Source organism: Cylas formicarius, unplaced genomic scaffold (genome assembly GCF_029955315.1).
Source record: "Cylas formicarius isolate icCylForm1 unplaced genomic scaffold, icCylForm1.1 PGA_scaffold_6__28_contigs__length_40554024, whole genome shotgun sequence".
In the NCBI taxonomy this organism is placed as follows: Eukaryota; Metazoa; Arthropoda; class Insecta; order Coleoptera; family Brentidae; genus Cylas; species Cylas formicarius.
Window position 1 is genome coordinate 6718550 of NW_026844347.1, and position 26126 is coordinate 6744675.

At 35.0% G+C, this 26126-nt stretch overlaps 3 protein-coding genes across 3 annotated transcripts; all 3 read right to left on the reverse strand.

Moving 5' to 3' along the window:
- Window positions 1–642: 642 nt before the first annotated feature.
- On the reverse strand, window positions 643–1724 carry LOC132703736 (uncharacterized). The gene has a single exon (XM_060673175.1). The coding sequence runs from the start codon at window positions 1701–1703 to the stop codon at window positions 825–827; it is 879 nt and encodes a 292-aa protein (XP_060529158.1). The 5' UTR covers window positions 1704–1724; the 3' UTR covers window positions 643–824.
- Window positions 1725–7226: 5502 nt separating this feature from the next.
- LOC132703565 (venom serine carboxypeptidase-like) lies at window positions 7227–12607 on the reverse strand. The gene is made up of 3 exons (XM_060672899.1): window positions 12530–12607; window positions 12182–12353; window positions 7227–8724 (listed from the first exon to the last, which is right to left on the reverse strand). The coding sequence occupies exons 2-3, from the start codon at window positions 12239–12241 to the stop codon at window positions 7384–7386; spliced, it is 1401 nt and encodes a 466-aa protein (XP_060528882.1). The 5' UTR covers window positions 12242–12353; window positions 12530–12607; the 3' UTR covers window positions 7227–7383.
- Window positions 12608–16381: 3774 nt separating this feature from the next.
- Window positions 16382–17488, reverse strand: LOC132704209 (venom serine carboxypeptidase-like). Its single transcript, XM_060674098.1, has 3 exons — window positions 17324–17488; window positions 17109–17245; window positions 16382–17051 (listed from the first exon to the last, which is right to left on the reverse strand). Exons 1-3 carry the CDS (start codon window positions 17486–17488, stop codon window positions 16382–16384), a joined length of 972 nt encoding a protein of 323 aa, XP_060530081.1.
- Between the last annotated feature and the right edge of the window lie 8638 nt (window positions 17489–26126).

Sequence of the window (26126 nt, forward strand, 5' to 3'; positions counted from 1 at the left end):
AAATAAGCCAATGAATGATGTATTTTTTCCCAAGAACACATGTGTATTTTTTGTTGATTTACCAACGGTATATCCTACATTTACTCAAGTTTCGTCCAGATACTAGATATTTTCCCTAACTGCTCTCAAATATCGACGGCCAATAGATAATTTGATCGTTCTCTATTAAAAGTGATTTTCAATTTTGGTTCTTTTCGTAACGAAAAGTCATTGCCTTTCAAAGTTTTCCGTATTTTCTACTTACCTAGATGAAATGAAGTCATCATTTTTCATTTTAGACATTTTCTCCAAAGAAGGTATTTCTTTTTTTAAATAAAGCGAATGTATTATTCTTCTGGTGGCAGTTTTTTCATTATCATTTATTATTTACTGTACTTCTCTTTGCTAACCTGATGGGGGAGCGTTTATCCTCGTGCATAATGCTGACTTATGGCTGTCCAACTCCAGTCACATTGTTCCACTATTTTTGCAACTCCGTACGTTGACTTTAGGTTTCGAAGAGCCGTGACCACATTGAGAATAATATTTTTTTTCATTTTTAGAAAGCGAAGTCTAATTAATCAGTTCATCCGCAACGAATTCAGAAACATTAGCCATTTTTAAGAACGAACATTTCCAACAACTGCTGAAAAGTAACTATAATTGTAATTTTAAGGCACGTTGAATACGATTAGGATTAAGTTTTACATTTCAATAACGATGCATAAGTCTGTAGCATTAAGGAACAAAACAAAGAACAAATGCAGAAATTATTATATCCCCTTGAGTTTAGCAAACTCTACGACCTATATAATTTATTATACGATTTAATGATATAACCAAACTCATTCATCCTGATAACGTAACATTTCCGTATCCCACTCAATCTGATTTCCTTCGTTTAGTTTTTCCTCTATATACTTCAGTTTCTGTATCTCGTCCTTCACTTTCGACGTCTGCTCCTTGTGCCAACACTTTAATATGTCGATCGCCCTCTCCTTCGACACGGAATCGAGCATTTCCAAATGCTCCGCGTCAGCAGCCATTTTCAGTTTCTCCAACTCTTCCTCGATCGACCGCGTCGACGACACGCGTACCGCCATTTTCGCACCCAATTTCGAGGCTAGATCCGCGTAGTTCTTCGAAAACGCGAACTTTTTGACGACCGTCGTACGGGGCACGACGCGAATCTTCTCGATTTTGTTCATTTTCGACAGTTCGGAACACAACATCGCGTATTCATCAATCAACTTGGACTCTATTTTTTCGACACACAGTTCCACGTCCTTCGGCCTGTCGCCGTTCTTCGAGAAAATCGATTTTAGGAAAGCTAAAGCCCATTGAAGCTGGGCCGCTCCTAAAGGACAATCGTATTCCTGTTCGGAAAAAAGCATCCACACGACTGCTATCGTGTGGTCCAGCCATAAATGGAACGGGATGTTTCTGGCACTGATGGTGTCGACGCGTGAGGATTTGGGACCTGGGGGTAACCTGAAAGTGTACGGCATCGGCATGTATTTGGCCGGTTTGTCCGAAATTATAGGCAGCGAAGTGAAACATTTTTGCCAACGCTCGCAGCCGTCGAAAAATGATTTCCCCGACCTCACGTGAACTTTGTTGATTGCGAACGCGGTGCCTTTTTCTTCTACAGCGCGCTTTTCCGTTTGCTGTTCGTCGGTGTCCATGGCCGTTTGTCCACGAAGAATTTCTCTCAACGCAAACATACGTTTGTTTACATTGTCTAGTGTCAACCACGCGTCATTTAAGTATATTCATAATTTTTGACAGCTTGACATCACGTTCACAAATTTTAATAAACTGCTACAACGATTTTCTACAGTTGAGATCAACTGAATTTTGAGTACCTTGACGGAAAATAAGAAAATAACTTTAGTGACAGGATAATTAACGGTGATAGTGTGATGTGATCTCTAGAAGGTAGATTAAGTAGCTCTAGCAGCTCCCTATCACCTATAACAAATTCAGATGCTAAAAAACACAACCAAAGCCTCGGATCCGGATGGAAAAAGCAAAGACGACCTAAAGAAAAAGGAAAATTATCTATGGTACATAGAATATTCAGGCACCAATTGAAAAATAAATGAAGTAATCTCAGAAATCACAGAGGCGAAGAATAAAGGACAAGGATCGGAAAGAATAGCGAAGTAACGAAAGATCGGAGAGCACAAGGAAGTAAACGAATTATTAATCCTTAAGGATATAATATAGAATATTTATATTTTACAACGACGCACAGTGCTTTTTAGGTAGATATATACAAAATGGGACAAAAATCATAACATCGTTTAAGTGCAGAAAACCCAATATTATTGAATAAATTTTAGTTGCGTTGACCTAGGAGCGCATATGTTTATATAAAATTTACAAACTAGTATACAGGGTGTGTTCTTAAATCTTAGAAAAAAATCAAAATCGACGGCATATTATAGATAATGTAGCTGATGGGACACTGATTAACCAGGTATAGTATAGCGCAAAATATTGCGATTTAGCTACACATACCTTAGTATCAAAACCGATAATAAGAAGAATACATTACAAAATAAATAAGAACTAAAGGTTCAGATTTTCACGAAATTATATATTTTAACATGACAATTGTTTCGACAACACCGACACCGTGTCTTTAACAAATGTAATAGTTACAAACTACATGCTACTATATATACCGAAACATGACCATAACACCTTAATTAATGTTGTTGTGAGAGTTTAAGTTCAATAAAGGAGAGGTATTTAAATCTCATTGATCGTTAAGCAATACATTTGAATGTCTCATTTTGTTAATCACCATGGATTACAGTAAATTTAATTTTCTACTTTTTGTGGCTGTAAGTAAAATATCAAAAGTGTCGTTAAAAATGTTTTTTTCTGTGTTTAAGTGTGTAGCATAATTAGAATCTAGACTATTGTTTTTAAACGCTCTTTTATGTTCGTTAATGCGTTTCTTGAAGGATCTACCTGCTGGTCCAATATAAATTTTAGGACAAGATCCACATTTCAACCTGTAGACACCTGGTTTTTCGGCTTTTGGACATTTCGTTTTATCGTTTTTTAAATATTTTCCTATTGTGTTGTTAGTTCTGAAAGCTATTTTTAAACCACATTTTGACAAATGTTTTGAAACTTTTATTTGTGTTCTGTTTAGGTTTCGGATAAATAGAGTTTACTGTTGTCTGTATTTGTTTTTTATTTATAATTTTATCTATAATGGACGGATTGTAGCCGTTGTGGCATTTTACTCTTTTTTACACAGACTTCTTAATACGCCACTCTCAACAGAAAATTACAACAAAGAACTTAATATCATTAAACAAATTGCACTGAACAACGGCTACAATCTGTCCATTATAGATAAAATTATAAAGAAAAAACAATTGCAGACAACAGTAAACTCTATTTATCCGAAACCTAATATAAAACACGAACAATTTAAAACAATTACATACGTAGGAGAACCTAGTGAAAAAGTTTCAAAACATTTGTCAAATATTTAAAAAACAATAAAACGAAATGTCCAAAATCCGAAAAATCAGGTGTCTACAGGTTGAAATGTCCTAAACTTTATATTGGACAAACAGGTAGATCCTTTAAGAAACGCATTAACGAACATAAAAGAGCGATTAAAAACAATAGTCTAGATTCTAATTATGCTACATACTTAAACACAGAAAAACACATTTGTATGTGTGTATGGGTGTTGTATGTATGACGACAATTGGAAGCCATTGAGATTAACAAAATGAGACATTCAAATGTATTGCTTAACGATCAATGAGATTTAAATACCTCTCCTTTATTGAACTCTCACAAAAACATTAATTAAGGTTTTATGGTCATCTTTCGGGATATATAGTAGCAGGTAGTTTGTAAATATCACATTGGATAAAGACACGGTGTTGTCAAAACAATTGTCATGTCAAAGTATATAATTTCGTGAAAATCTAAACTTTTAGTTCTTATTTATTTTGATAAATGGATTTTCATCAAGTAAAAGCCACCTCAGATCAAGATACATTGCGTCAAAGTTAAAATTTTAATCACAATTAATTTTAATTATTTTTTACAATTTTAATTGTAATAGATTTTAATTTAATTAACTAACAAATTCTACTATTTACGAAACTTTTGGATTCCTCTTGCATCGGTTGTTGTTGAATCGAACTTGCTGACGTTTCGTCAATTATGCTGTTGTCTTCTTCGGAGCTTAACTGAAACAATTTCAGTCTGAACAAGCTAACAGGATGATTGGCGAAATGTCAGCAAGTTCGATTCAACAACAACCGACGCAGGAGGAACCCAGAAGTTTTGTAGATATGGAAATTTCTTTGAAAAATTAACACATTCAAAATTGAAAATATTTTGAATCGGAAAATTCTTCAGCGAAATTTAATCATTCTTAATCTTAATTTACACTGTACTTGGTTGAAGGTTTCACCACTTTATATAATTTTCAACTTCACCATCTTCATTCAATCCTTCTGTTGTTTTTTTTTCTTAATATATGATATATATCAGAGGTTTAGAAGTCAATAACAATATATTCATAAGATATTTGTTCGTATCTACCCTTGTGCATTTACGGGTGTTAGATAATCTATTTTTGCTCAACTCCTTATGTCAATGACAATTGACAATTGTCCAATTGGCAGAGAACAAGCACCTTATGGACACTACTAGGCATGTAGTACCATTCGTATAGCTCTTTTGTTAAAAATTTCTTAAATTGTTCTACATCTAGTGGCACCGTTTGACTACACTGTTAATATGATGGGAAAGTTCACAATAAGATTCTTTTCAATTCCTGTAACCTCTGAGCTGAGATCAGGATTAGAAAAGAATCTTGATGTATGTATGTATGATGGACAAACCGAAGCAATAGTTTTCGGGATTAGACACTCTATTCAACACGTTTTTTGAGTTCATCTCCTTAGGAGTAGCACCACAAATCACGCATTGCCATCGCACTGCCCTCCGTCATTGTAAATAACAATATTGTTGGACAATTTCCGTTGTAATATGACTACTTTGCAGATAGGTTATTTTCTCATTTATTGACTTTTCCTCTTCGCGCACGAGCTGTACATTTTCTTTTTGAAACTTAAATTTAATAGGCCTAGAGTAAAATATCGACGATAGCCTTGTATTGACCTACGCGTCTGTTACGGTGTCTAGATTTACTAATATTAAAAGCAGTAATGCTATCAAGGACTAGATCAGTGCTAGAAATATCTGTGATTTTACATATCAGTTTGAATCGGCTGTCGTTATTTTCAAAATGAGAAAGATTTTGCAGTTGGTTGCAGAAGTTCTTATAGGCTCACTTCAGCTGAGGTTTGAGTAATTGTAACTGATGAAGATTGGAGAGCAGCTTTGGTTTGCTTCAACTTATATAAGCTTAGAAAGCAGTCCGGATGGACCGCATTTACCACAGACCTTAACACTTTGTATTTGTTTTCAAACAGATCTAGATCTAGGTACAGAGCAAGAGCTTGATGAGGAGTTAGTGAGTGATTTGCAATTCAACTTCCGCAATTGACAATAATCAAGTGAAATATTAATCACTGTCGAAACGATAAAGTGACGGGTAATCGCGAGAGTGTGGAAATTGGTCGTCATGGTAAAATAATCATTTACCTTATCAATGCCCACTTTGATTTTGAACTTGTCAAAACTTGTTTTTTTTGGGTTAGGCTCGGTGCACTGTGCGACGGCACCCTAGTGAATTCAAAGGGCAAATTCCTTGAACTACGAGATAAAGGTGGGAAATACTACTACTACACACAAAATTATAATGGAACTACTAACAACGCTGTGTGAACAAAATGATATCAATATAATGAATGGGTTCTATCAACACCGGGACGAACCTAAATATACGTGGGTACAGCCTACATGAAACTGAAAATTAAGTTTAGATATGGAGGGCACTTCTTTCTAATGACGGTGTAATAACAAGTAACCATGTGTAACTTAAACTTCTTATGCATATTACTCCATCCTGTGAGTAATTGGAAATATGGTGATGACCTCGCATCCAATAAATAAACTTTAGGCATGAGTATTGAAGGTTTTATATACGTCTATTACCCATGACAAGCGCTAAACACTGCGTAGCAGTGATTTAACTGAGATAAAGCCAAGCAGTTACAGATTAGTGTTTTTATTTTCCGTGATAAGCAATGTCTGTGGGACTCTAGTCTATTATGCCACAATTTTGGTTAACCGCATTTGAGTCACGAGTGTTTAATAAACGAGTGACTTAAAAAGTTTACCAAATGTGAAAAATTGAAACCGTGCGGTAAAATCCCGGAAATGTACGAAGTGTTAGTTTTTGGGTGCATTTTCGCAAAACAAGAATACATTTACTGACATGACCGTCAGAATTGACAAACGTCAAAATTCAAGGCGTGGGAAATATCTCCGAAAACACTAGATTGCTCCCAAAGCCGTGAATTTCCTCAGCGAGATATTTAAGTTACCGTAAAGGGTCCGTTTTCCTCAAATAAACTCCTTATCGAAAGAAGTCCCGGACCGCCTTGGAGGTACAGGATGACGGGGTCGTTGGTGACGTTTTTCTTGGATGGGAAGAACCAGAAGAATGATATCCCGGAAATGTCCGAAGTGACTCGGATCAGTGGAAAACGAAACTGACGTGATAAAGTGACGTTTCCCGCATGCTAGATTTGTGTGTAATTAGGTATTTTACAAACGGGAGTACAAAAAGAAATTTTAATGCACCATGGACAATGCCAAGTCATTAACTTTTATTAAAAATCTTTTATCTTTTCAACCTGAATATCATTTCCATGAACTTCAACAAATGACTTTGAGTGATCAATTTTAAGTAATTATAAAAGTTAGTTACTGTCATCAAAAGGCATGTATAAAGTGGTTTGGTGGGTATACAGATAATATTTAAGACTTTTAACTGACCGATAAAATTGACAAGTATAAATAGTGTACAACAGGGATCCCAGGATGCGACCTTGAGGTACACCGGATTTAATGTCGATTGAACACGATTCACTAATAAGCTTGTCCTGAGATCGATCAGGCAAGAAAAATTATGGTAGATTCTGTGGAGTGTCACTTACCCCAATAAATTTTAACATAGAAACTAAAAGGTTAATGACCATATCAAATGTGCAAATGCGATATTTTTCCCGCTTTTATCCCAACGTGCGCCGCTGAGAGTGCGTAAAATAGTAAAAGCTATGTTGCCATTTGTAGAAATTTTATTTACATATTGGTTTATTTTGTAACCAAAATTTACGTTATTATACCGTTGTTATAATATGTCACTTAAATTGTACGTTTGCTTTTAACTATTCATCATTGTTAAATCGTACAGAAATTAGTTATCGCTTAGCAATTTCCATTTTAATTAAACGTCGTCCTATTTCTGGTAAATTTGAGCACCAAATTGTAAGCCCACTCGGGCTGATACCTAGCGACCCAGTGTCCTGCGTTGCGTACCAAAACCTCCGTCAGGTTACCCGCTTGTTTGGCGTAGCCAGCCACGTCGCCCTTAAAATGCCATACTATCCTAGGGGCATCGTTATACTCTGCAGCCTGTGGGAAATTCAACTGTGTCAGGAAATTACCACCCACAACGTCCGTCTGCCCGTTGTAAAACACCATCCTGTACTTAGTCAACAGCTGCACTATTTGGGGTGCCACGCTTTTCGGGTAATCCAGCAACAAGTTCAAAAACACGTTGAAACCGACAGCGGTGAAATTCGTGTTGCCTACATGCAGCGCTGAGCGGACGTCATCTTGCGTCACGAAATTGCGATAGTACGACGGTGGCGCCACCGCTTCGAGATAGTTCAAGCCGTTATCGAAACCAGTGAGGTTGCGGAACAGAGTCGGACCTTTGTAAGGCACTATGATCTTCGCGTAGTTGTCCATCGCGTCCTGATAGTTGCCATTGTTGATGTCAGTTATGATCGTGGTCTCGATATCTTTGAACAAGTTCCTTGTCTGCTTATCGATGAGACCCAGCTGGTAGAGGTAATCGCTGTAATTGGCCTGGTGCACCGGGTCCACGAAACCGCTCTCAACGATCACGCCCTGAAGGTTAATTTTCTGAGAGTTGATCTCGTTCTGTGCGTCGATGTAGCTCGCAAGGGAGACGGAGTATTTGCCTCCGTAAGAGACTCCGGATACGTAGAAAGCTCTACTGCTGAACTCTGGAAACACTGTGAAGAATTGCGTGAGAGCTTCGTAGAGGTGTTGGGCGATGATGGTCTGGTTCTGCGCGTACCCGCCGTTAGTAAAACTATACCCAACACCCACGGGGTTGTCAATGTACAGCACTGAGTGGTTCCTGTTCCACGTGAATTTCCTCAGCGAGATATTTAAGTTTTCGTCTACCGTAAAGGGTCCGTTTTCCTCAAATAAACTCCTTATCGAAGGAAGTCCCGGACCGCCTTGGAGGTACAGGATGACGGGGTCGTTGGTGACGTTTTTCTTGGATGGGAAGAACCAGAAGAATAAGTTAGAGTTGAACGTCTCGTCGACGGTGAAGTACCCCGCGTAGCTGGTGACGTTTTGGAAGGACGCGTGAGACACCGCGGCCGCAGTGCGAGCCTGTTGCGTTTGATTGTTTTTTATCAGGGGAGTTAGGAAGAGAGGATTGCCAGCGTCACACGCCGCACGTCCGAAGACGAGCAACAGACCGAATAGTACGTAATTGGCCATAGCTTCCGCTCTTCTGGACTGAAAAAGATAATACAATGTTAAGCTTACTTCGAAAATGTTATGGACTATTAAGGGCTAAGAATCAGCAGAGAAAATTAACAATCCGGAAAGTTAGAAATCTATTAGACAAAAACCAACTGTATACCTGCCTGATCCTAAAAAAGAAGTGCAGTTTATAATCAAAGAGCTTAAATCAGAAAAGGACCCTGACATTGGTGGAATAATTATTGCTTGAGTGGAAGACATTCTGATAGCTTTTAGTCCAGTTTTATTTATTATTTCCTGAAATAATGCACTCCTAGAAGAATTTCACAGGTATGGTCTGTTAATAGATATAAGAAAGTGACCAATTGCTTTTGAATGGGATTATTCAAGGGTGGTCATTTAAATTCAGGTAAAATTGTGGTCCGTAATAGAAAATAATTTTATACCTAAATGTGATTAATATTCTTTGGTTTGGTATACTACTTAGTTAAAGTTTATTAGTAACCATTCTTATTTCGTGTGTAATACAGCATGTGTCGAATCATGTGCGAATTATGCAAAATATGTGCGAGTCTAATGTATCTCAGGAGATGCTCCCGCCCAAATGTAGAAAACACTATTCTATTGAGACTAAGGAAGTTATAAACAATGTTTATTTGACTCTCATTGAACGTGATGCAGCAACCAAGTATCTTTAGAAGAAACGACCACATTGACGAAAATTCCAACATCAACTGTGTGGAAAATTGTGAATAATCCAATTTCAGCGAGGAAAAAAAGAAGCTATACTGACATTTTCTCGAGTGTAGATGAAAGTGATAAAGATTTAATACGGCGTAAAATTTACCAGTTATATGAGGAACAAAGCGCGCCTACATTAGATATCTTAATTAGAAGGCTTGAAAAAGATGAAACCGGTGTTAAATGTGGCAGAACTACCTTATGGAAGTGTATTCAACACATGGGTTTTAGATTTAAAAAAATTGACAAAAGGCAAGTTTTCATGGAATCTTTTAGAATTCGGAAATGGCGACTGGAATGTCTAGAAAAAAGTAGGATTTACAGATAATAACAAAGGTCAATTATTTACTTGGATGAAACCTAGTTCGACACTTATGATATCCCGAAAAAGGGTTGGGTTGACTCAACTGATAAGTGTAAAACAAACGCGCCATCAAAAAGAGGTGAAAGAATAACTATTTTGCATGCTGGCTCTAAAGATGGTTGGATTCTAAATGGACTTTCTCTGTCTGCGAAAAATATTAAAGATTCTTCTCTGGATTACTATGAAGACACCACCGCTGATTTATTTGGAAGTTGGTTTAAAAACAAACTAGTTCCAAACATTCCTCCTAACAGCGTAATTGTAATGGACAATGCAAGTTATCACAGCAGACAATGGACTAAAACCCCTTCCTCATGTGACACAAAAGCAACAATCCAAAACTACATGTATAATAACATTTATTTTCACGAAGATTATACCAGAAAGAAATTAATTGAGGTTCTACAAAGCTTGAACCTACAAAAGGAATACGTCTGTGATAATTATGCAAAAAATCTAGGGCATACAGTTTTAAGGCTTCCACCTTACCACTGTATATTTAATCCCATGGAACATCCCATGAAATCTGCCCTTCGTCGTAACAATGTTTTTCCCCGTGTTAACTCCTCAAACTTATAGAAACCGAAGTTTTTAACATCCCTCCACAACGTTGGGCAAATTCTGTTAAACATGTACAAAAAGCAGAACAATCGTATATCCATATTGTAAATAATATAGAACAAATATAATTAGAACAGGCGATGATAGCCATAGTGATACTGATATATTATGTAAATAATTTTAACTAATTTAAGTAGGTAATCAAAATAAATTGTAATTTTATTTTAGATTTAAACATAAATACATACATAATAAATAAATATTGTTTAGTATCTTTCCTAAAAAAAACCCAAATAATTAAATTCTAAGCAAAGTACGTAACTTAACTTAACTTAACTTAACGTAAGTAACTACAAGAGAATAAGTTACTAGAAGTATAAAAGTAATATTAATAATTATTTTTTTTCTCATCGGTTTGTTCAAATATGTGAGAACCCACTTATATAGTGGCTTTGTAGCTAAAACCACCGCAGCACCGATTAATTCGACACACTTGGAATAAATAAACAATCTTTAATAAACTCTAACACAGCATATATAAACATTTAACGTTTTAATTTCTTTCATTTCAGTCGAGATTTTGTATCGCGATTAGCAAATTTTACTCTTATCTATAAGGATACGCTACTTGATTATAACTTTGAACATAATTCGTTAATGTTGTTTGCATGAAATTCAACATTTACATTGAGGCAAATTTAACCAAGTTCCCATTATTAAGTTTGATATTCTTAAGCTTACATCAATATGATGATTGTCGAAGTTCCCGTGAGTGGCAGGTGCCTTATTGTTTAAAATGATAGTTACTTTCCGGCACTTCATTCTTGAAAATGAGCAAATTATCGTTCTCAGTGTGTTCAAAGCTCTTCGCCAGCAAAACTTAACATTGGGAGTTGCAAAAATAGTTGAAATGTGTTCGAATATTACCATAGTGGAACCGTCAACAATATACCGACTTGTGCACGAGGGTACACAGTCCCGTGAAATCACCAAAGCGAAGTACAGGAAAAAAGAAACTGGAATAAATGGGGATGATACGGCTGCCATCAACAGAATAATACACTTGTTTTACTTAAAATGAGAAATTGAAACGGACTGAAAGACATGAATGCTGATGTTTTTACAGACTACTTCCAGCAAATCCTAGATTTTATGGGTCTACTATAGTCATGAATAACGCCAGCTACCACTCAAGAAAATCCGAACTTTACGATATAACCTTTAAGTTGTCCACTCGGAACGATTCTAGCTGTGTAGGTCTTAAAAACTTAAAAACCGAAAACTATCATTGCAATTTATCTCAACTTTACGCTATTTAAGCTGTCCGCAGCTGTCTCATAATTTTGTAGGATTGAGAAACTAAATATATAACGTTTTATAGCTGTTCTCGATGAAGTTGTCTGAGGCCTGCATTTCAAATTGATGAATTTCGGTGTTACCTCATCAAAGATCATATTTCACTCAGCTGCATTTTTTTTTCTAAGTTAACACTTAAATTCGTCAATTTGAAATGCAGATCTCAGACCACTTCGTCGAGAACAGCCATTTAATGTGCTAAAACCATATGAATGAAGGACCACCAAGTACCACGTTCAAAATTTAAGCCCATAAGCTACAGTTTGATCAAGCTATTGAGGGAGTAACATTAAAAAACTAGAGAAAAGCGGTACAGCATGTTATGAGTATCACAGGAGAAATTGTAGAATATTGACTACTTGTGCGGTCGGACCGTTGATCCGTCAAGAGGAGATATTTTTTTTTTTTAAGTAAAATAAAAATTAATAATACCTAATAGTATGTACAAAAAAATTTTTATTCTGTTACCCGGGTTGTAGCACCTGGTCTCTTAAGTATTCGTTGGATCTCTCTGTGGTCCCTTTGCATACTTAATGAAGTTTTATTGGCCTGCACCTTTCAGAAATATACTTTATTTGGTTGTACATAGGACTGATTGAAGCGTCTCGTCACATCTGGTATACTGTAGTGCTATTAAATGCTTTGGAAAACAAAGACTTTTATTAATTTTTTTATATTGTTAATGTCAAATTGGCCAAATATTCCGCAAATGCTACCACAATTTTTGGACTTTATACAATTTTATCACAACCAATTTCAATCAGTTCAACCTTTAGCGTCATCGAAGTGATATGTTGATTAAATGTGTCTACTTACCGCCTCAAGTTTATTTGCTACTATAGCCAAACCAAATGGCAACCGTGGATCTTTATATACTACTAATCTCGCTTATCGCAACCTCAACTTTGTTACAATATCTCTTTTTGCCACTTTATAGTTGCAATTTGTTGAGGACTCGAGCACTCGAATGTGATTTAATTAACAAAAGTAATTTATCTCGAAACGCTTCTGTACTCGTTTTTTAGATATACAAATTTTGGTAGAAGGTGTCACAATTGTAAAATATTTCTTAGAAATATGCGGGTGAAATCGACCCCCACTTTGGAACTTCAAATGGATAATTTTGGTTAGCTGATAGTTGATTATGGATAATGCACAAAATTCTAACCTGTACATCTCGTACGGTTAGGAGAGGAAAGGTAAAGTCTGTTTCGCCAAGGTGTGGACTAATGCAATCTCATTTGTTATGCAAAGTACTACAGAGTAACGCAATGAATATTTAAACCACTTTGATTCCATTCATTGCATATTTTAAAAATAAAACGTACAAATGAATCAAATCAAATCAAGAAACCAAAAAAATAATGTTTTCAAAGCGATCTTTAGCATAGAAAAAACATCCGACATTCTCCAAAGGTTGTCCATTTAAAAGAGTTGTGGTTTTCAAACTATTAGTTTGAGCAAACCAAAACTATTGGTAATTAAACGTTTTTCCACTGTAAAATGCGTTCCATGTCTACCTATCTTGAAAATCATACCCGGCAACTAAAATATTAACGGATAAGTTATTTAAATTTATTTAATTTCTAAACGAATCAAAACGTTTTATTCATTGTTTGCTAAAAAATATCCGGAATGGAGATGGACAGAGATGTTAATTATTCATTTAAATAAAGAAGAATAACGTATTTTGAAAATGTACTATTTACAATACAACTTTGTTAATTTTAGTCATTTCGAGTAGTCAGATGAACTACACGCGTTGTTGCGCAGAGAAATATTAAGGCGCTCTACAGTGGTTTATAGTATGTTATCAGGATCCCTACGAAGCTGGTCGTTTTCAATTTTTTGAATGGAATAGCAAAACAAGCGAGACTATGTTTGCCAATGCGGCGTGGTATTCCACAAGGGTCGGTTTTCGGGATTCTGTTGTTCATTTACATAAACCAATTTCCCATTTCTTTACCGGATTAACATTTACACGATTTACATGGATATGCCAAAAATGTTGATCTGCATGACTATAACACTAGGAGGACAAGAGTTGTCGCTCTGTCTGTTTCCAGGTTGACGTCTTCTCAGAATCATAAAATTGACGTTGTTTTAATATACTTCCAAAAAATATCCAGTAATTAGTACACCTTAAATTTAAAAATGTAATGAAACAATTTTTGTTAGAGCCGTTTTATAACTTTGGGTTTGCTTGTGTGTCAAATTCCATAATTTCTCCCTATATTCTTATATTTCAATCACATCATCGACGCACTTACACCATGGGGCCGCGTTTATCCTCATGCAAGTCTTTATTTTGTTGACTATCCAACTCCAGTTATGTCTATTTCACATATCAACTATTTTTGCAAACTCCGAATATTGAGTCTTGGTGGCGAAGAGCTTTGTCGACAGCAACCTTATACAAAGTCACCCTTGTTTGAAATGCTTAATGTGATAAAAGGATAAAAATTTAAAAATAAAATAATTTTAATGTTATTTTTGATCACCCTTAATTATTTACTTTTAAAATATCAAAACAGACCACTAAATTGTAAGGAAACCTTTCATTGGGGAAAATTGTTTGATTTATTTAGAACTTCAAACGTCACTTTTGACATAAAATTGAATATATGTCAGAAACGTATAAACTAGTATCTATAAAATTCCACAACCGTATAAAAATTATAAAATAATTATCTGAAATTCGTGCTATCCTCGTGTTGACTAAATTCATATGAAGTGGTTCATGATAACACCATAGCAACGAAGGCCACTTGAGATTTTCTACAACAAACCCATATTTGTAGCTGGTAGGTCTATAAAGGCCCTGCATATACTGCATATATGGAATTAAATTAAATAAAAAATGTGTTAAGTTTCTGTTTAGACAGAAAAAACCTTACATTTCGTCTTTGCCATATTTAATCTTTTCAACGGTTATTGTAGTGATTAAATAATACCAAATGAAAGCACTTATACGTAATTATTTTCATGTTTACCATTTTGACTATTGATAGACTTATTCGTGTGATAGATATTGAAACTTTTGCAGCGAATTAGAACATACAACAAACAAACGATAAAACCAACCAGCATGTTTAATAAAATCAACTTGTAAGAAATAATTTTTAAAAAAATCGAGGAATAAAAAAAAAGTACGTTAACTCATATCGTTCACTTGGACGATGTGCAGGTTCAAATAAGAGATTTACTCCTTCTTTTCAATATCCATCGTGAAAATTACTCTCTTTAAAATGCATTAAAATTTATTGATTCTCTGAGACCCAGATACATAACGCCACTCGGTGCAAAGATGACTGGCATAGATATCTGGATCCTGTGATATTGAAAAAGAAAAAATTGTACTCCCCGGTGAGCTTTTAAGATTTATTTTCTCCAAAAATTTCTCTGGAAACCAATAACTGGAAGAAAAGACTCCATTTTACCAAATTTGTCGTCAGCATCTCCGCCAATCGCAAATTTATCCCATTTGATGAATTTGATACTCAGCTGAGCAAAAAAAGTATGGTTTGAGTTTATCTTTCTAAATAGAATTATAAATAGAATTATAACCTAATACAGAACACGAACAATTTAAAACAGTTACATACATAGGAGAACCCAGTGAAAAAGTTTTAAAACATTTATCAAAATGTGGTTTAAAAATAGCTTTCAGAACTAAAACACAATAGAAATTTTTTTAAAAAGCAATAAAACGCAATGTCCAAAATCTCAAAAATCAGGTGTCTACAAGTTGAAATGCGGATCTTGTCCTAAAATTTATATTGGACAAACAGGTAGATCCTTTAAGAACGAACATATAAGAGCGTTTAAAAACAGATAGATTCTAATTATGCTACACACAGAAAAATACATTTTTGACGACAATTTTGATATTTTACATACAGCCACAAAAAGTAGAAAATTAAATTTATTGGGACCCATGGAGATTAACAAAATGAGACATGCAAATGTATTGCTTAATGATCAATTAGATTTAAATACCTCTCCTTTATTGAACTTAAATTCTCACAACATTAATTAAGGTTTTATTGTCATTTTTCGGTATATATAGTAGCAGGTAGTTTGTAAATATTACATTTGATAAAAACAAGGTGTTGTCGAAACAATTGTCATGTGAAAATATATAATTTCGTGAAAATCTGAACTCTTAGTTATTATTTATTTGGTTAAATGGATTTTCATCAAGTAAAAGCCACCTCAGTTCAATTTAAGAAAAGAAAATTTTCAAATCACAGATACACACTTGAAAAATGGTGCTCTAGCTAAAAAGGAAAGCGACAATTGTGTGCCGAAAACAATGAGATGTATTTCATAAAGAGGTCCGACTTAACGGACTGTGGAGTATTAATTCTCCCCAAAACTTTATAGCACACATGGTTAGGTCCCAATGGCATTCATTATTATGTGAATTCAGCTTCCTTTTTGTGTGTCGCAGTAGAATTTCTGCTGATAGCCTGCTACCCTTTTCCTGATGTACTTACGGTAAATTATTAAATAAAAAATTGCCAGAGTACAGTAACTAATAGTTTTATATAACCACAACTTTGCTGATTTGTATAATTTTTTGGCAACACTGTGCGGCAAACTGCAGGATTAGCAAAATCAATTTTGTGAGTTGGAGCCTGTGTGAAATTCAATTCTGTCAGGAAGTTACCACCATCGTTCTGTCCAATGAAAAACACTGTACTTATCCAAAAGCTTCGCTATTTGGGGTGCAACGTTTTGCGAATAATCCAGTAACAAGTTCATAAATACGTCGATAGCAACCGCGTTGAATGTCGTGTTGCCTACGTGCATCGCCGACCGGAAGTCAACTTGCGTCACGAGGTCTCTGTAATGCGGTCTGGGTGCCACTGCTTCAAGATAGTCGAGGTCGTTATCGAAACCTGTGAGGTTTTCGAACAGCCTTGGACCTTTGTAAGGCACTATCAGTCTTGCGTAGTTGTCCATTGCGTGCTGATAGTCGCCATTATTTATGTCCGTTATGATTGCGGTCTCGATCTTTTTGAGCATCTCTCTCGTTTGCTTTTCCACTAAACCCAGTTGGTAATGGTAGTCACGATAATTGACCTGGTGCACCGGGTCCACGAAGCCGCTCTCTACGATCAGGGCATGCAGGTTAATTTTCCGCGCGGCGATCTTGTTCTGCTCGTCGATGTAACTCGCGAGAGATACGGTGTATTTTCCTCCGTAGGAGACGCCCGCCACGTAGAATGCTCTGTCCTCGAGCTCGGAAAACAGATCAAAGCACTGCGTGAGAGCCTCATAGACGTGTTGGGCGATGATAGTTTGGTTCTGCGCGTACTCGCCGTTGGTAAAACTGTATCCGACGCCTACAGGATTGTCGATGTACAGCACCTAGTGATTCCTAGTCAACCTGAATTTCCTCAACGACATATTCAAGTCTTCGTCTTCGATGAACGGTCCGTTTTCTTGGAACGCGCTCCTTACCGAAGGAACTCCGGGACCACCTTGAAGGTACAGGATCAAGGGACGCGTGTCTGACGATAAGGGCTGCACGTTCCGTTCCGGCGGGAAATATCAGGAATACAAAATGGAAGTGGATATCTCGTCGAGGGTGAAGTATCCCACGTAGCTGGTGACGTTTTGGAACCATGCGTGTGATATCACGGCAGCAGCGCGAGCCTCTTCAGTTTGGTTGTTTTTATCATGGGAGTTAAAAGGAAAGCGGTCAGAGGCGTCACACACCGTCCGTGGGACAACTATCAACAGCCCGAATAGTACGTAATTGACCATGCCTCTCGCAGTCCTGGGAAAGCAAAATACGATTCGAAAATGCGGAGTACTATGACTATGAAATATATATCAGGGGATCGCCCAGTATATAAAAGCCAGTTAAATTAACATCCGAGTTGAAAATAAAGAAGTGTAGGCAAACTATTATATTAAATACCACACATTCATGCCACGTGTTCTAGAGATACAAGTTAGAGTTGAAGTACAGACTTATTATATTGAGAAAGAATTTTTGAACAATGTTATGTCTAAAAACGTCTAAAATAAGAGTATAGCCGATGAATTTTTGAAAGAGATTTTCAACTTATAGGTACTGGCACTGCCAAAATACAATGCCCTTAAAAAAAGTCTGCCAAGTAAATTGAGAACATACCTATATCATATTTTGGTAACGGCTCAAACGAAAAAAATGAATGCAATGAATGGAAAATGGAATATACTATATATCCGATGTCAATGAAATTTCTAGTCAAAGTCTGTAAAAAAATAAATTCAATATTTGGTCATATAAAAACGAAATCTCTCTCTCGTTTTTTGACAACGCTAATAGTTTTGTAGATAATAGCGTTCAAAAATTTCATTATATTCATATATAATTTTTCCTCAGTCAATTTAAATAAGAAAATAGCATGTTTTAATCAAAAATTGTCAAATAGATTATTTTTTATTTAAAATCATTTCATAAAAGTAAAAAAACAAATTTTCGCTTTTACCAAAAGTACACTGGAAAATAAAACTAAAACAAAATTCCAATTTAGAATAATTTTTGAGATAGTTGCGATTTAAATTTTAAGTCAAACTAAATTCAATCCATATTCCATCAAATAATTTATTACAGTATTACAGTTAGTTATTCTCTAGTATCTAGAGAATTTGCAGTAGTTTAAAAAAACATTATGCCTGTTCCTTATTTACTACGAAGCCATAAAACATGGTTTATTTATCTAATTATACAATTATAGTAGTACTGTCTAGTGATTATCACAAAAAACCTTAATAAATTCGGGAAAAAATATTGCCTAAAACTACCAAATCGTCATTTTTCACTGCGTACCATCTTATCTGATGTAGTGCCCGTCATTATTCTTTGTGGTGGAGAAAAAGGGAATGAATGCCACTTTAATCGCAGAGTAATTTACACATACTAGCTTTAACGGCTTTACAAGTATGTTTGCTCTGTTCTGTCTTTTATTGATAATTTAAAGTTTCGTTCAGCCTTCTGAAGTAATCAACACTCTCGAAATTGTTTGGATACATCTCACAAGAATCGAATTTATCCCAACTTTAAAACGGAAGAAGAAGATTTAAGAAGTCATTAGTTTTTTCACACCTAGACTTTAAGAACAATTACTTTTGGAGATAGGCCCGGGTGTCTTTCTTAGTTGGCCACTCGGACAATGCTTTTGTATTTAAGCTTACTAACTTTAGATTATATTTATTTTATTTTAGATTATATTTATTATTATTACAAATATCCCTCGAACAGCTGCGTTTAACGGAGAGTGAGCATAAGGAAAGGAAAGTTATTTTATCACATAGGTATACTGACGTTTTTGACTTAAGTATTGTTATAAAAGTGCATCTAATCGTTATTTTTAAAAATCCCCAAATTCTTTCATCGTAAGTAACAGCGATCTCTTCCTAAGGTAACCATAGCACAAAGTTTATGTGCTCCAGGTCAACAAAATTTAAAATGGAAATTAACATTTCGTGATTGATCGTTTCAAAAGTCTTACTGTATTCCAACAATTCAGTAATTCTGCCTCTATCTCCGACAGTTAACACATTGCAAAACGTTGCAACTGTGCGCTACTCTAAATCCCGATTGTGCTATGATAGAATGCAGTTTTGTGCCCCACGTTGAAGCTGTATATCTCTATTGTCAAGTATTTTTGATATAGTTGGTAGAATACTAATTGTGCTAAGATTAGAAGGAATTGGATCAGTGACAGTATAAATTGTTGCTTTTTTTCATTCAGATGGAAATACCAAGTTTGCACGTAGTCGGGTAAAAAAAAATATTGCCTGGGAAAAGTAAAGTAAAGTAAAGCAATTTTACTGGAAACCGATAAAATTGTTTCCTGAATCCTAAAATGATTGAGAAATATAAAGCAGTATCGAATAGAGCAGAAGAAAATATTTTATCTTGATCAGAGGTGGATTAATAAAGGTTATATTTTCCTAAAAATATGGCAAGACAAAAATATAATCTCTAGTTTCATAAAATTCTGGAGATGCAACACATTCCGGAGTCAAGGTTTCTAAAAATAATTATTTACAAAATGTTACGGGGGTTCGCTCACACGAGGATCACCAGATCTAGAAAAGAAATTGTTTCAGTGTATTGTTTGTTTTCAACACTACAGATAAATCCCTACTCTACAATTCAGGCAAGTATACTGAAATACTTGTATTATCGAAAGAAGCATTGAGATCCGGATGTTTTGATTTTATTATATGAATTGATAATTTGTAGTTATTTGTGAATTTGGAATATAACCTCTAGGCAGAATGAACTGAAAAACTGTTATTGAATGCAATTTGTCAAGTTGAAGTTTCAAGCCTTATAGAACAAATAATTAAAAGAGGCAAATCTTTGAGAATGAGAATTAGAGAAAAACTGTATCACGTTGACATAAACGTGTACATTCTATAAGTTCCGAATTCCATTTTGGTCCCTTTTCTAACTAATAAAAGATGGAAAACTTAGCGTCTTTCTTCCTTCTCCGATGTAAAATAATTTGTCTCATTGATAAACCTTAGGAATTCGGTAAAAGTTGATTTTACTTGATATATCGTGTGTTCGACGTCCTATTAGAAATGTCGGACGAACCATTTATACTTTAAATTATACACTGCCAACTGTGGTGCCTTATCGCTCTAAAATAATATTTTCGAGAGTGACCCAGGCTAGCGTACAGTGTTGCAGCTTCTAAATGAAAGTTAAAAGCCCCTCGCTAAATACAAGGTACAATATTGCAAAATCGGCATGAATCAAAGCGGGGGCGTCCAAACTTTCCCGCCATAGGGCCATATTTTTCACAAAACTTCTGGATTTCTCCTACGTCGGTTTTTGTCGAATCAAACTTGGCAACGTTTCGTCAATCATCCTGTTGGCTGAGAAAAATATGTTCCAGACAAACATTTTTCAATTAAGGTGAGAACGTTTGTTTCCAAATTCTCAGAGTTTAATATATCTGAAATGATGTTGAGAATTTCTGGAATAGGGACGTTCGTAGAGAGGGATTCTACGCCGAAACTAACCATAATATCTTGTGTATCTAATGTAATGCTTGTTAATTGTTCAATGAAGTGAACCGAATTAAGTACGAAACTATGAGTTTTCCTTGTAAAGGGTTTTAATAAAGCAGCTAGATATTTTGCTAGAGAATCTGTTGGAGAACTAATGGTGCTGACAATAGGTCGAGCCCGAGTCACTGAATCCAGAATTAAAAAATTAAAAGACCGTAGCTCTGCTCTTCTCTCTAATAATTTCCACATTAAAGATATTAAGTATTACATCACAAAATACCCTTCACCACAACCATCCGAAAGCAATTCCACACTGTTGTCCTTCCTTACATTCAAAACACCACTGACCTCATATCAAAAGTTCTAAGGAAATATAACGTCAAAAGCAAATTTACCACTTGTCCAAAAATCCCTCAACATCTTCGATATGCCAAAGACAAAATTCCATTTGAGATGGCAGGAGTTTACAACATTCAATGCATATGCGGCAATACATTGAAGAGACCGGGCGAAAAATATCAACATTTGGCTTCTTCAGAGCTTGATTGAATCTTGCTCGCATTTTACCCTGTACCTGCTTTTACATTGAAACATGAAAGAGCCTTAAGACTAAGACAAATAAACTCATCAGGTGTTGCCGAACACAATCACGCAACGGGACATAAAATTTTATTCGATAAAACTAAAATTCTTGAATGCAATCAATTCTTCTACCAACGAAAAATCCGAGAGCCCATAGAAATCTATAAACAACCTAATGTTAACCGCGACTCAGGTCTCTACCTGTCGTTTCGTCAATCATCTTGTTAGCTTGTTCAGACTGAAATTGCTTCAGTTAAGGTCCGAAGAAGCCAACAGGATGATTGGCGAAACGTCAGCAAGTTTGATTCAGCAAAAACCAATGCAGGAGGAATCCAGAAGTTTTGTGAAAAGTATTACAGTAGCCTATAGAGGTTTCTTTTAAAAATAGGGCCATATTGTTTACCCAGGCACCTTCCAATAGCGAAAGTCATAGTAATCTTTGTGCCATTATCTATAATTTCTAAACTATACCTTAATGCGAGGGAGCTATAAATTATTATTAAACTGTTTAAACTTAGTGATGGAAATATATTCGAATATGACTGGATTTCAAAAATATGGAGTCAACAATATACCGACTTGTCACCGAAGATAAACGCGGCCCCATTGGATCACCGAAAAAAATTGTAATGAATGAAGATAAAATTCACTCTTACTTACTTACTTAAATAAAGAAATGCTTACATTCCACCTTGAGTAACAAGAAATTATGGAGAACTTTGAAGGAAATCATTTATGTTATGAAAAAACTCAAAACAGTAAAGTGTTTTTAATAAAAAAAAAATACTGGCAAAGGGAAAACAGAAATTTATTAATTTATTAACTGGACGAAATTTGGGTAAATGAAGGTTGGTAAGACATGGCAGGATAAAAATGTGAAGCGCGTGCAGCAAAGCTTCATGGAAGGATGGTTCACTGGAAGAAAAGGAGAAGGTAAAAGATTAATAATTACTCACAAGGGTAGCAAAAATGGATTTATCAGTGGTGACTTGCTAGCTGCTGAATGGAAACAGATTGCAGCAAATGCAGAATTCAATTCTATTTTCGGAATAAATGTACGGGCTCAGATCAAAAAAGTATGAGATCGTTATTTATTTTTAATTTGGGACCCAGCTGTCAGATTGATAGAGGAGAGCTAAAACCCAATGTAACCGGTCCCACAACGTCTAATTTTTTTGTCGGGTAATTGTTTATTTATGAAGAATTAGGAAACATTCGATTAAGTTTCTGCATACCGCTATCACAAATTGCCTTATTGCGATCTTGCGTTTATTTATCAATAACAATAATATTTAAAATTACAATTTTTCGTTTGCTCGGTTCGGTCAACCTCCAAAATCAAGCCAGCCTCGTGTTGACTAACTACATATGAAGTGAGTGAAGATAAGAGATCCATCACGCAACAGCATCTACTTGAGATTCTTTAAATCTTACGTGTCCTACCAATGCCAAATTCATCGATTTATTTTTGTTATCACAATAATTTTCTTACATCTGCGGTGTTAAATTTTCGCAATGTTCGATCAGTCCGAATTAATCACTAATTTGAATTGTCGGTTGTTTGCTCAAATACTCCTTATAACCGACTGACATCGACGACCCATACTTTAATCCAGACATCTAACTTGTGCTTGATCGACGTTACATTAAATTTCGAATTTCATTTTATAACTCAGGTAAGGATATGGAACGCCGACGGGACTCGCGAAACATTTTATTTCGTGAAACAATTTAATTGACCAACTTAAATATTTGTAACATATTTTAACTTATTTTATTAGTGAAATAACAAAAATTTTTATCAATGATATTTTTCAAATGAAAGGGTTTGTCAATCATTGTTATTACTATGTTTTATGCATTAAATGTTTGAATTATAATTCATTCATCAGTGAACATTTGAATTGGGCGCTGTATATTGGTTGCTCCTCAAATATTATATCCGATATTTTAATGTAAACAAGAGCCTGTTGGTTTAGTTGAATATCCTCTGATTTAGTGTTGACAATCTAATGACGCAGTATTTAAGCTAAGGTAGCTGCTCTAACAAGACCCATTGAAGTTAAATAATGACATTGGGCCTTTATTTTCCTTGTAGAATCATTGTCATCCTCGAAAGTCGCTGCTAATGAAAGTAACTAGCGCTGACGACTAAATGACATATCTTAAAACAGTAAATAAACCTTTTCGTAAGTCAAAGATTTGTTTATATTTACCTTAAATTCTCACAGATTGTATGCAATAACTATTTCACTAACTTACAGAACTAGCAAAATTATTTAGGGTATCAACACTTACTTGGAGGTAAAAATAACACAAATCTAAAAAATTAAACTTTTTGAAAGATGTGTTTATTTTGAAAACTGATTTCATATAATTTTGGTAAGCTGGTTTCAAAAATTCTACGCAATTATTTGTATCACGTAAGGTTTTTTCCAAACATTAAAGGAAAAACGATAGTTCTAAAATAATTTATTTTTGATTCAGTAACAAGGTGGAATCCCAGTTTCAAAAAAAGTAAAAAAACCTTACTCAGACTTTTTTCAGTGAAATTTTTGTCAGAAAGCTGCGTTGTCGGGACATTCGGCTGTGTATTTAGTATGTAGTTGCCCGCCATCATGGTTATGCTCCACCTGCCTTAGTATCGCCGTTCCATTTCCTTAATGTCCTGGTGAAACCTCTCTCCCTGTTCCCCACTAACTGCTCCAAGAGTTTCAGGAAAATGGTTCATGTGCGAAAACGGTAAACGCACTTTCAAACTCATATTACAACATAGACGATGAATGCGTTGTAACATATTTTTTTCTCGATGTTGGTCATTGTGTTTTGGTTAATTTGATATGATGCACATGGAAGGTGCAAATCTCCAATTGAATCATTTAATTGGCTCTGGTTAAACACTTCGGGGTTTCTGAAATTTGGTGTGAAATTTGAGACATCTGGGTCCGAATTGATTCCTCTGATTCTGACGATATGACGTTTTCTAGTTCTCTGGGGCGGTAGGTATCGGTACATCTGGTCCGTGAGGAACTGGTCGAATAACAGAGTCAAGATTGGAATACACATTTTGTTTCTTATTTTTTTGTTGAATCCTTGAACATTACACGAACAAAAATAACAATCATTACTGTGGTTCCTAGGCTCTCGCCATACTATAGAAACACCAAAGCTTAAACATTTCTTCCTACCTTTTTACCAGTTTCTTAATGCTTCAACGCAAATGGAACAAATGGTTTACGAAGCCCAGGACTTGTCTTCGTCGCCAATTTTTACACCAAGTACACATTTTTCACAAAAGAAGTTATAGCTTGCCTTTATTTTACTACGTCATAACTACCACAGACAACAAAAGTTATTTGGATTGTTCACACAGTGTCTTCTTTGTGTGTGTATAAGTTCTAGAACACTAGATATTCGCAACTTCGAAGACAACAACCGCGAACACAGTAGCACGACGATCAAAACAACCAAACAGCGCATAAGCAGGTTACACCGCTGTATTGACGCTTCTGCGCCAACTCTGTTGCTTTGCAGAGAAAACTAATATACAAACATATTCATGTCATAGGTATTTATATAATTAAAATAACATTTTTAAGATATAGAGCGCTATAAAAAATTACATTATAAGCAAAAATATGGCGTTTTTTGGAAAAAGGGCCCCCAAAAATATACAAATAAGCAAACAGCTTTCACTGTAGACCTGTGTAATTTATCAGATGTATGCCAACAAGGAGCTGCCAAAAAACGAAGACGAGTTCCAAACAGCGGTGGAATCGTTACTTTCACATAATTTTGATAAACCGCCGTAATATGAAGCGCCCAATTAAAATGTTTATTGATAAATTTAAATTCAAACATTTTAATTTATCAATAATACAAATGACAATTCTTTAAGTTTAGTTATGGAAATGTTTAACAAACATTTATTATCGAAAATATCTTGCAATCCATTTTTGTTATTTGACAATTAAAATGAATGAATGAATGAATGATGTTGCAGATATTTAAGATGATCAATTAATTTGCTTATTTATTTTATGTTTCAAGAATTAAAATGTTCCATAAATTTGATTGTTTAATGAAATGTTAATTTTTTCTTCCAAGATGCAGAAGTTTTGGTTAGTTTTAATATTTCATTGTCACAAATAATTCTGTCCCACAAATTATGTATCAATTAAACAATAAATCCAGTTAACTTTAATGAGATATTTTTTTATATTAATTGTGGCACAAAATTTTTGTATTAAGCAGTAAAACATTATTCATAAAGAAATATGTTATGTGCTGTATTTAAAATCTTTGTAAACATTAGTATTCTTCACTCATTTTCTTCAGACGTTTAGATGCAACTTTCCCCAGAAGTTCAAGAATCATGCATATCCAGCTATGAAAATATATATCCGATTTGTATAATAAACATTGCCCAATATGTTTCATCAAAACAAATCAAATTAAAAATGCTATTTATCATAACATGCTAAACAGTAACATTAAAAAGGTTCAATTATTATGTTGTATAATTTTTGTTTCTATTAAAAAGTAAAACGGCCTGCCATATAAAGGCGTTAATAAAAAAAAAATCTAAGTAATGATAGCTTATGCATATGACTATGACAGACACCTATGAATGTTGACGGGAATTCCCACTGAATGTGACAAATATTGAGTATAAAACTGGTTTTTCTTTTAACACTTTCCACGTGACTAAAACTTAAATTTAAATAGATTAAAAAAATATGTATTCAGTTTTCAGTGGTGTAATAACTTTGATGGGAAGTTTATTTGAAATAAAACAATCTTT